We start from the raw sequence: 12,686 nt of genomic DNA, 5'->3' as shown, positions 1-12,686 counted from the left end.
TCTCATTCTCACAGTCTGATATTATTATCATTTCATGTGTGGTTTCCATGTTGATGTAACAAATATTGATTTGTACCTTTTTGTATTCTACCTTTTGGTTGTTTTGTTATATTTTTAGGATCCTTCAGTGAAAGGTACTATGGTTGTCACTTGTTTGAAAGGCCCTTCTCCTCTCTCTTTGTACATTTCATTCTCTCCACAAACAGCTGCACCGCACCTGTCATTCGGAATGGCAAAGATGTCTCTGGCAGATAAGCCTATGCCTGTGGCACACAGAGTGGCTTCAAACAACTAATTAGAAGGAGCTGGGCCACAGCAAGGTTTGGTGCTGTCCATCAAACATGCAACCAGCACTGACACCATCAGAAAATCTGTCAAATGTGGTTCTTCCTGTGAATAAACCCAAGGCCACTTGTTCTGTGGTAAAGAAGAAATTGGCAGAACATGTGTAATAAAAAATAAAAGAAGGTGATGGCCATCCTTTATACAGAGTTAAGTAATTGAAAAAAAATCTTAACCTAGTGGAAAACCCAATATCTGATTTATAGCTGTTTCTGGAATAAAGGGAATCAAACTGAAAACTTCTCCATGAATCTCCAATGGAGCAATTCCCAATTGATCAAGTATATTTATTTAGCCTCTGGAAAACACTAATGTGCACTTTCTTTAATAATAGGGGGCTATCAATTATTATAAATAAAATCAGATTTGCACATTCACATACAGATGCAACCTTAACATCACATCTATTACATATATTCATTTAAAATTTATTTAAAAATCTAAATCTGTAGGAATGCATCTATAAATATGCATATCTGAGTTCTCAATTGTTTAGAAGTTTTTAAACCAACAATATTGAACACAAATTGAGAAACATTATATAGTCATTTTTCTTAATAATTAAAAGTGTATGTAGATATCACATTAACTGAGAATGTCAAGTTTGATAGGTATTATCATTCTGTATTTTGAACCAGGATGAAGCCTTGATCATAGAGCCAGGAAAGAGCTCTGAATTGAGAAGAGAAACAACCAGTGGAACTTTTCTCAAACCTGTGATGACTTCTTCCAACACCCAGCCTTCACACATGCAATCTTCTTGAGAAACATTCTCATTTGTCCACGACCACAGTGATCACACCACTCTCGATCATTCACCTGGTAGACTTGTCAAGACTTACACTAACATTATTATGTTTTTCCTCTACTAGGTTAAATTGGCTCCTGTTGTGTGTTCTTGAATCTTGAACATATTGTAGCACTTTTGCACTTTATGGTAACTTACTATTAAGAGTGTATCCCCCTGTAATATCTGAGACACAAAGAAGCATGTGTGCCTGCTCAGCCTGATGTACTTAGCATATCACATAACACCATCTCTGATATATTTGCTGGATGAATATTTGTGGAAGGCAGGCAAGCCAGATTGTTAATTTAAGACTCATAGATTGTTTTCTGCATAATTATGGAAAAGGTCAACAAGGGGAAGATGGATAATTTGTTTTCCCTCCAAAGAACAGTCTCAACATCATGTTTATGGGCAACAAACAAAGGAATGTCTAGCACCCAATCTCTTTATCTGGTTTAGGGAACAGTTCCATTTTAAAAATTAAATCAAACTGCATCAGAATGCAGAGATTGTAGTACAGAGTTGGTCAAATGTGTATATTTTTATATTTCCCCACATTACTAATACCTCCTACAATTTTCAAACATAAGTTCAATGGTGTGAAATAAAACAATATTCATGTTTCTATGAAAATATCATACATAGGCATTAGACATGAATGTATGTAGTGTCTATGTACTATAATACTATAAATGAGTTCTTAGTAATTTGTTTCAAATTATATATACTTACTTGGTAGCTAATAAGTGGTTAAAAAATTTAAAGATTTAGGGAAAATTCATCCATACATAATATAAGTTACATATAACAAATACCTATCAAGGAGAGTTTTCAACCAGTCATTAAATACTATTTATAATGGTAGTCAGCAATTGTCCCGGGATTTGTTAGAAACTGTCTGCAAGGTCAATCTTACATAAAATGGCCTGTAAGATCTTTGACTTTTCCCAGCTAGACATGTGAGAACTTAACTCTAACAAATCTGCAACCCATGATATGTATTTTGTTGTTATTTTGCCAAAGTGCAGATTTGGATCCTTTACTATAAAGGATGAAAGAGGAATAAATATTATCTAGTGAGTGAGCCAGTCTGTCATCTAGCATACTTTCTCTACTGATTATAATATATGCAAAGTTTCACAGTAAGTGACTGAGGTGTAACACAGCTTTTATCATGTTTGATAACTTATTTCATTTTGGAGGGTAATCCTATATGTTACTGAGAATTTAAATATTTTGATATATTAGGAGTTATTCCCAAAATATATACGTATATATGTATATAATATGTGTTTGTGCATGTGTGTGTATTTTAAATATTTTTACCTTTGGGGTTTTAGAAAAGGTTGTTCTTATGAAGAAAGAAAATGAAAATAAACTGGCTTGTGAATTAATTTATTATTATTAGTGAAAATCTATTAATTTAAATTACCTGTATTACTCCCAAATATTATAACACATAAAGACTTATTGCTAAATGATTTGCCTATTATTTTAACTTAAAAGCTGGTATCAACTGTAATATCTATTCTAAGGACTGAACATGGTTATTTTATTGGAAGTTAAATGTGTTTGGGTCACACAACTGTATAAAACACCAAAAACAGGAAAATCTAAGTATGTAGTGTAATATCCATATATTAAGTTCTATTTATTTAGATCTATTTAGTTAAGGTTAATCTGTGATAGGTACAGAAAAGAAAAAAGGAAAGGAAAGACCAAGATCAAGTGAGACAAAGGCAAAAGGCTTTTCATCTTTCCCTTTTTAATAGAAAGTAACAGATAATGTTACCATTTTGCTGTTACTCCATTTGGTATTATTAATTTAAACAGGAGGGTTCTAAGCTGTAGTTACAAATATGGAGAACCCTTGTTCTCCTCGCTCTCAGTGTGCCCTTGGTTCAGTGAAATTCAAGCTCAAGGTGTACCTGTAACTTCATCTTTAAGGGTGAGAAAATTATGCTTACCCAGAAGACTGCTGTCCTAAATGAGGTTATGAGCGTGAAATGCAAGACACACAATAATAGTAACAGTATAATACATTTTAGTTCTATTCTCTTCCCACTTGCTCCTTTCACTCTCCATTTGACACATTTTTATTCTATTATATATTTCCATCAAATGACACAATTGGAATGTTCATGAAATTCCAATGATAATTTAACTTCTGTGTATCTCCTAATCCAGCAAAACCTGTGTTACAAATTTATGTAAAAGGTCAGAAACATTTCTCTTATCAAAATTGTTTTCCCAGTTTTGGTTGGGAGATTTATAGTAGTAGTCCATCCTGGGATATCTTGATCAACCATCTGCACCCATGAATTTCACACTTGCGATAACTGCCACATTTCCAAAGTCTGGCGGCTAAAATTCATACTTATTTTAAAACTCTTCCCCCAATCTCCCTAACTCTTAGAGTTAAGATTTCCATCTGACATTGATTTTCGGATTTCATTGCTACAAGGGAAAAGCCTTATCTCAAGAATTCATACACTGAACACTAGACCATTTTGTAAAAATACTTTAGCTCAAGCATCAAAAACAGTGACAGGGAACAGCTACTCATACTGAGATGCAGTCTTGTGTGAATTCCAATAACTATGAGACATTTTCCTACAGACTGCAGAATACAGACACTCAAAGCTCTATCTGCTTGCATTCTATGCTATTTCATGGGTAAAGGGAACTGAACATAATAGAAGGGAAATGACAATAAAATTTATAGATCAAAGATGTTTAGTAAAGGTAATATGCATTTATGGCATGAAAACAATGTGCACTTATTCATTTCTATGCTTCTATTTTAACCATTAAGGCACTTTGTGTATCCAATGACAGAGGCCTGCCAGGAAGAGAAAACTTAAATATGAGAGTTCATTTATATTCCACACCTTATTTAAAATCTAATTTAAGAAAAATTTCAAATATGAACTATTTTCTCTAACATTTGCTTGGAAAATTTTTATGCAGCTTGGAGGTAGTATTAGATCACGCCAGGATCCAGAAAACCTGGATCTCATTCTAGTGCTATCACTAGCTAGCTCTGTGACCTAGAGCAAGCTACTCCATCTTTCTTGTCCTCAAGTTATGCTTCAGTAGTATGAATATATAATCTCCATGGTCCCTGACAGCCAAATAGCCTGTGAATTTTTTTTTGACTTAGATACTATCTTAGAGCAGTTAACTTGTAGTTTCTGAAACTGTGTTGCTGTGGTAATATTCCAACTCCATTAATTACTGCCTGTGTGAATTCAAGCAACTTATGTAACCTCTGTGTCTCAGTTTCCCTATCTGTAAAACGGGAATAATAATAATGGGGTTATTGTCAGAAGTAAATGAGCTATATTTTAATGATTCAATATGTAAGCTTTCTTATATTTTAACATACCTTAAAGCAGGATACATATTAAAGAAATCATAAATAAGCACTTACCAGAGTTTAATCAATGACATTTTTCCCAACGGTAAATGAAATTATAGCATGTGTTATACTAAGATGTTATACAGTAACATCTGAACATCTTACATTAGACAAAGTTTGGTAATACCTACGAAATGCCTGGGGTAATGTCTGGTACAAAAATTACCCAATAGCTGATACTAGCATTTCTCTGTAGGTAAGCAATAATTGTTATATCTAAGTTAAGCATGATGGGTAAAGTCTGATAATTTAAGAATGATTAAAAGCTCACTAGTCATACAACCTTCATTCCATTTTGTATCTAAAGTCATAATAAAACTACATTCAGATTAATCAGTATCAGTTAACAAAAAGTATGACTTTCTACTTGAACAGTATAGTTTTACTTAATTAAATATTTTCTATGATTAAAAGATGTAACATGTTCTTTTTTTTTTACTTTAGTAAGGTGATTAAAGAGGGAAGGTATAAATGGTGAGAAAATTAAAAAACTTGTAATATATTTACCAGGCTTACCACATTATTCAATATAAAGGAAAAAAAATAATAACAGCATAGCACAGGAACCAACTTTGTAGGTTATAATCACCTCTCATTAATTCTCAAGAATGGTTAATACTAGGTTAATAAGGATTTTAAGGAACAGGTTACCGCAACTATCCCCTTTGTTATTGGTCTACAGATATTAAGCATTTATGCAGAAACCCTGTCTCACAAAATGCTTTACTTCCGTTTCCAAGTTGTATTTTCTAAGAAACATCAAAGATTTTCTCTCTGCCATTTAAAAAAAAAAAAGTACACTTACTAAATTATAATATATTTATGATATATACTATATCATGAATATAGTATATTTATATAGTATATATAAATATTTTATATTATATATATAATAAATATAGTATATTTGTGATATATACTATATAATAAATATAGTATATTTATTTAGTATATTATGATGAAAAACAATTTAAACTCATCAAGGACAAAATGTAAATGATGACCAAATATACACATAAGAAGCTTGACATAGGCCCTGGAATACAGTAGGCAGCACAAAGGTGTCAGTTGTCAATATCATCATCTTTATTTAGTATCACAGAGCACTAGAGAGAGATAGGACCTTCAAGATGACCTAATCTGAAACCATTCAGACTGTAATGGGCCTGGAATATGATGGTAAAGTGAGAATTTGTGAGACAAAAGTTTTCTAAAATAATTTATTTTCCTTTGTTTATCAATATAACACAGTAGATTTCTTTCACCGTTCTTTGATAATTACTCATAATATAAGTCAACACAATAACTCTGAGTATCATCTTTTTCTTATCCACGTTCTCTAGCAAATAAACCCTGTACAAACTGTGTTCTTGTGCTTTGGGCCTTATAAAATATCTAACGAAGAATAAAAATATGGTTCATAGAAACTTATTTTAATTATAGCTCATTTAAATTCTCTACAAAAAAAGTAAGGAAATATTCAGGATTTCAATGGCTTTCAGAACATTCTGTGTGGGCTTTGTATATATTTACATGGGTTTTTATATATGAATAAGATTTTATTTCTGCCATAGAGTGTTATTGTGTTATTATCGGATGAAATAAGGGTGACTCATGGGAGAAATTTTCATGTTCTACACACTTGAAATATACACAGTAATGATGAAAAATCAAAGGGTTAAATTATAGTTCTTCTTTCAACTATCAAGTGATTGAGATTTTGGAGAAAGAGAAAATAAAAGCAAAATAGGAAGAAGAATATATACTATAGGTTAGAAGGATGTTTCTGAATAGTTAGATCAACACAAAGAAAAAGAAAAAATGTGAAGGAAGTATTAGGGGATAAAACTGTCCAAATTATCACTTTATCCTTTTTCCACCTTAATTAATAGCTTGTTAGAAAAGAAAGTGCTTACTCAATCAAATTTCTATTAATCAAAGTAGTTTCTCTGACCTACATTACTACTCGGAGTTTGGAGAATGATAGATTTCTTTACTTGGCAAAATCAAGTGCAAAAACCCTGTACTATTAATAATAAATCAAAATATTTTCAAAACCTTTAAGGAAATGGGGGAAAAAACCTACCTTCAATGAGAAAATAGAATACATAGGAAACACTAACACTCACACATACATATATACATATACATATTATCTACCTATCTCGCCATCATCTACCTACAATCTATATAAGACTATAGAAATACATGAAACAAATATGTATGCATTAATATTAGAGTTGACTACTGAAACACAATTCCTTAAAAAATCGATTTTCTATTGTACAATGTGAACATAGTTAACACTACTAAACTGTAACTTTAAAATGATTAAAATGGTAAATTTTGTTATATGTTTTAAATCACAATTTTAATAAATTAAAAGAAAGATAACAGATTTTTGCATCCAGCCATGTTAGAATAATTGGTACTGGAATAGCCCTCCCAATATAAAAAAAAAAAAAAAAAGAAAAAAGAATAAAATGTAGATCCTCTACATTTTAAAATGATGGACTCATTAAGAAAAAAGGAAAGTAATTTTTATTTTAAATCCAAATACACAAAGAAATAAAGGATCAAGCTGAGAAAAGGTAGAAAAAAGGGAAATGATTAATGGAAATTCCAGTTAACCTGCTCATACTGAGCAACACTGTCTTCTTTATCTTCCTTAAGTATAGGGGATGAAGCAAATCAGTCTTTCAATAGGATGTTCGTATCTTTGAGCTCAACTAATAAAAATGAATCAATTAAGAATCTTTAACTCCAAAAGAAAGTTGCTCATTACTTTCTCCAAAACTAGGTAATAATCAACACTTTGCATTAAATGACAAGAACATCATAGCTGGACTATTACCAAAGAGGAAAAATATTATTTGCCTTTTGTTCTAAAATTGTTTATTTAAGTTGTTTAAAAAAGTACTAGTACACAAATATGACCATAAAAGAGGATGGCAAAGAAAATATTTATAATAGTTAACTCAGACTATATAAATCACTAGGAAAATACAAACTGCTGAGTACTAAGATGGTCTCTATAGAGATACGGCATACCTCGTAATGGCTTTCTTCATTCTCCTGAATGTGGAAACCCGCAGAGGTGGGACATTTCTGAGGAGTGACAGGAATATTGTCACTTTTGCTGTGTGAGTTACACTGAAAGAGATTACCAAATAATTGTGACAAACTACTCCACATTTAGAGTGTCTATCGAGAGACATGGTTGTTTGCTAAGAGTCTAATTAAAGGAGTACCATTTGAACTAGCAAGGGTCCACACTCATAGGAACATGCATTAATATGGAGCCTTTTCCAAAAAAAAAGATTAAAAATGTCCCCAGGATAAACAAATTGTCAGAATGTTTTAAGTGAAACTAAAAAAAATCTCAAATGTAGTTATTTTATTTTTACTCTGTCTTTTTTTAAAGCCATATCATTATGCTTATGATTTTAGTAGCTAAATCTTACATGGTGCTATTTGTGTGAGGTATAGCTTGATACGTATCATACACATCTCAACATAGATATTATTATTATCCCCACTTACAGGTGAGGAAAACTGGGCATACAAACTATTCTTTCCAAGGTTGGTCTGCCTACCCAGGTTTCCGGGGGCACGCCTCATACCTTATCTACTACATGCACGGCCTTTATAAATGATATTTTGAAACAAACAAAGCGAAAAACTAAAAGTTTAATGTCTTGAAATATTACTTCACTTTTCTTCTGTACCAAATATCAAGTATTTTTTGAAACAGGTTCACTTGGAAAGGATGTGAATTGTGCAACATAAGACATTAAATTATGGCCTGAGCTTTCTCCATGAAAATATTAAAATGGTTGTTTTCCACATTTCTCACAAGATTTTTTATGTGAAAATAAGATATTATTCACTTCCTGTTATCCTTGCTTCTTTCTTTCCTAAATCTCTTATTAGATTCAAGGCAAGGAATATTTATAAGTATTGCCAGTTTCTTATTAAGCATAACATTGGAATTTCTAAGGCTTCTACATTAATGAAAGATATTGTAGTGCTTCCAAAAAAGTTTCACCATTGGTATATAACCTTTCCTCTCTCATAAGACTAACATATGAACATATCTGTATGACATAAGTAGGGAAGATAATATTTTTTCAAACTAGTATGGCACATTTTCAATTAACTAATGAAGTTTTACTTTCCCCATGCCAAAGAATAATCTGTTAGAAAATGACCATCAAAGACATTTTAAAAAGCAAATTGATTTTTTAGGTTAGTGTTAAGTTCAGTATATTTTCACCTCAAGACCACTATTTTATATATTTAAATGTTTTTAAAACATATTACATTCTTTTAGACTTGTTTTGAAATAATTTTAAACACAGAAAGGGGTAAAAACACTAAAAAAGAATTCTAGGATTCCCTTTATTACTATTTCAAATATATCAATCAATTATCTCATTGTTAGTTTAAGGGAAATAGCAATATGACAGACTAGGAAGGCACGACTCTCGAACCCAAACCCCTATTAGAAACCTTTCCGCATAAAAAAATTTTTTTTTGTTCCTGTCCTCTATACAAACAGTATCATTTCAACCGTGTTCAAAACTTACCTCCTCTAGGAACTTTTCATGGGTAAACAAATAGCAGTGACCATTTTATCCTCTGCTTGCAACCTAAGTAACTTCTAGGTATAGTTTGCTAGGTGTAGGCTGCTCTGTCAGTTTAATTCTTGGGGTGTGCCTAGGTTTGTCTGAACAACATCACTGTTAATTATGAAGGACTATCTTCCATATTTCTCCACAGTGGTTTCCTTTGCTTTCTAAAGAAAAAACCTTCAACCTTAAAACAGTTACTGTCATCTATGATGTTTCCTTGACACTGTAATCATTCAATTCCTGTCCCTTGCCTCTCCTCATATCTATTCATGCTGATTAATCTTTTTAAAACATCTCATGTCTTATGCAGTGTTTCTCCCTAGAAACATTTCAATTCCTGTGGCCTGGCAGTGGCTCTCACCCTGGCTGTATATTAGAAACACCTGGGGAGCTTTAAAAAAAATACCATAACTGAGCCCTACCTCACACCAGATGAATTAGACCTCAGGCAAAAACATGGTTTAAATACCCAGGTAATTCTAATGTGCAGCCAGAGTTTAGAATCCTTAGGTTAACATTTCTTTGTCTGGTGCTCAGGGCAATAAAGCAAATTTTGGCCTCACTCCTCTTTTGATCTGATCTCTTGCTCTTTAGCATTTGTTCTTCCTTTTCCTTGTTTAATGTCATTTGTTGGGAGTTGTTTTTTTCATGGGTTATATCATAATGCCTTTGAATGTGAAAAAAATCCTATATTTGTATAATACTTTATACCTTTACATACAAGATTTTATGTATTATCTACCAGAAACCTCTGCAGAGAGGTAGAAACATAAACCTTCTTTAACAGATGGAGAAGACAAGGTTCAGATATATTCAGTGCCCTCATGCAATGATTTGCCAAGTAAAAGCATTCCTAAGGGACAGGACTCAGGCTATTTCTCCTCTGCCATATCTCCCTTAAGGAGTTAGTTCAGGCCAACAGACACATGAAAAAGTGCTCAACATCGCTCGGCATCAGGGAAATCCAAATCAAAACCTCAATGAGATACCACCTCACAGCAGTCAGAATGGCTAAAATCAACAAGTCAGGAAATGACAGATGTTGGCGGGGATCCGGAGAAAGGGGAACCCTCCTACACTGTTGGTGGGAATGCAAGCTGGTTGCAGCCACTCTGGAAAACAGTATGGAGGTTCCTCAAAAAGTTGAAAATAGAGCTACCATACGATTCAGCAATTGCACTACTGGGTATTTACCCCAAAGATACAAATGCAGGGATCCGAAGAGGTACGTGCACCCCGATGTTTATAGCAGCAATGTCCACAATAGCCAAACTGTGGAAAGAGCCAAGATGTCCATCGACAGATGAATGGATAAAGAAGATGTGGTGTATATATACAATGGAATATTATGCAGCCATCAAAAGGAATGTGATCTTGCCATTTGCTACCTCTGAGTATCATCTTTTTCTTATCCACGTTCTCTAGCAAATAAACCCTGTACAAACTGTGTTCTTGTGCTTTGGGCCTTATAAAATATCTAACGAAGAATAAAAATATGGTTCATAGAAACTTATTTTAATTATAGCTCATTTAAATTCTCTACAAAAAAAGTAAGGAAATATTCAGGATTTCAATGGCTTTCAGAACATTCTGTGTGGGCTTTGTATATATTTACATGGGTTTTTATATATGAATAAGATTTTATTTCTGCCATAGAGTGTTATTGTGTTATTATCGGATGAAATAAGGGTGACTCATGGGAGAAATTTTCATGTTCTACACACTTGAAATATACACAGTAATGATGAAAAATCAAAGGGTTAAATTATAGTTCTTCTTTCAACTATCAAGTGATTGAGATTTTGGAGAAAGAGAAAATAAAAGCAAAATAGGAAGAAGAATATATACTATAGGTTAGAAGGATGTTTCTGAATAGTTAGATCAACACAAAGAAAAAGGAACTGTAGGGTGTTATGCTGAGCAAAATAAGTGAATCAGAGAAAGACATGTATCATATGACCTCACTGATATGTGGAATTCTTAATCTCAGGAAACAAACTGAGGGTTGCTGGAGTGGTGGGGGGTGGGAGGGATGGGGTGGCTGGGTGATAGACATTGGGGAGGATATGTGCTATGGTGAGTGCTGTGAATTGTGTAAGACTGTTGAATCACAGATCTGTACCTCTGAAACAAATAATGCAATATATGTTAAGAAAAAAAAAAAGATAGCAGGAGGGCAAGAATGAAGGGGGGGAAATCAGAGGGGGAGACGAACCATGAGAGACAATGGACTCTGAGAAACAAACTGAGGGTTCTAGAGGGGAGGGGTGTGGGAGGATGGGTTAGCCTGGTGATGGGTATTAAAGAGGGCACGTTCTGCATGGAGCACTGGGTGTTACGCACAAACAATGAATTATGGAACACTACATCAAAAACTAATGATGTAATGTATGGTGATTAACATAACAATAAAAATTTTTTAAAAAAGGAGTTAGTTCATTTGCTCATTCATTCACATATTCTATTCTGCTTGTTTGTTCATTTGTTTGATCATCAGATATTTACTGAGTGTGTGCTATGTGTCAGGATTTTATTGGTTCATTAAGATATGGCATTTAATATCTGTAATATTCATTCCAACAGTGAAACCATACATAGAAATAAATAACCACCATGATATGTGAAAATGCCACATGAAAATGTATGCACAGGTTGCTTAGGGACAAAGAAGATAGAATGACTAGATTCCTGGGTTTGATATGTGGGAAGAATCTGGAAAGATGGAGGGAATCATGGTTGGCACACATTCACAACAGAGCAAACCGCATGTGCAAAGTCTAGAAGACATGAATTCTTGTGACTTGGTCTGTGAGCTGCAAGGATTTTGACAGTACTTTAACCATGAAACCTGTGAGGATTGATTTAAGGATAGGGACAAGTTCATAGAGCATTAAATTTAACAGTGGATCCAAGAATCGGGCTTAACATAAGGGAGGACTACTAAATAATGGGATAAAGTTCTTCACAGTGGTGCTGCCAAGGGTGAACCTGATCACCTTCCTCTCTCTCCCAAGTTCAATAAAGAAATATAAGCAAACTGGGCGTGTTTGCAATATGACTGTGACACCTGAGTAAGTCCCTCCAGCCCAACAAGATCTCAACCCTAAGCCTCTCCTGTGCCTAATTCTAGGGCAGCCTCTGTTTATAAAGCAACAAATGGCACCAAAGGAAAAGTTTAACCCACTTTTCCTTCCTCACTTTTTAAAAATTTTCAGTATTATGATGTAAATAGCCTCTGGGGATTATAAATCTATAAGCTTGAGAAAAAAAAGGAAATTTAAAAATAACTCAATCAACAATATTTTGAGATCAAATATTATAAATAGCCAAAACTTCAAGGAAATAAGTTCTTAAGTGAAGAACAATTTAATCACGATGAATCCTTTCTAACAAGTTTCTATTTCAGGGAGAGCTGTAGCCTGAAATGGAAAGAAGATTTATTATAAATGTCTCAAGATCTCACCCACTAAAATTTTTTCTTCTATTTGCCAAATTTGAT

The 12,686-nt window shown here is 33.2% G+C and overlaps 1 protein-coding gene across 9 annotated transcripts in view; it reads right to left on the bottom strand.

The window, feature by feature from the left end:
- PCDH9 (protocadherin 9) overlaps positions 1–12,686 on the bottom strand; it is a 925,839-nt gene that overhangs the window by 588,619 nt on the left and 324,534 nt on the right. For 4 of the 9 annotated variants that reach the window (XM_078070271.1, XM_078070279.1, XM_078070273.1 and 1 more), the window contains exon 3: positions 7,605–7,706. The exons of 2 other annotated variants lie outside the window; for them this stretch is intronic. In XM_078070271.1, coding sequence (XP_077926397.1) covers positions 7,605–7,706 — 102 coding nt within the window. The remainder of the gene's footprint in view (positions 1–7,604; positions 7,707–12,686) is intronic. 3 more of the 9 variants (XM_078070272.1, XM_078070274.1, XM_078070277.1) reach the window with 1 other exon arrangement.

Source organism: Halichoerus grypus, chromosome 4, assembly GCF_964656455.1.
Source record: "Halichoerus grypus chromosome 4, mHalGry1.hap1.1, whole genome shotgun sequence".
Taxonomy (NCBI): domain Eukaryota; kingdom Metazoa; phylum Chordata; class Mammalia; order Carnivora; family Phocidae; genus Halichoerus; species Halichoerus grypus.
This window is presented reverse-complemented; position numbering and strand designations above follow the sequence as displayed.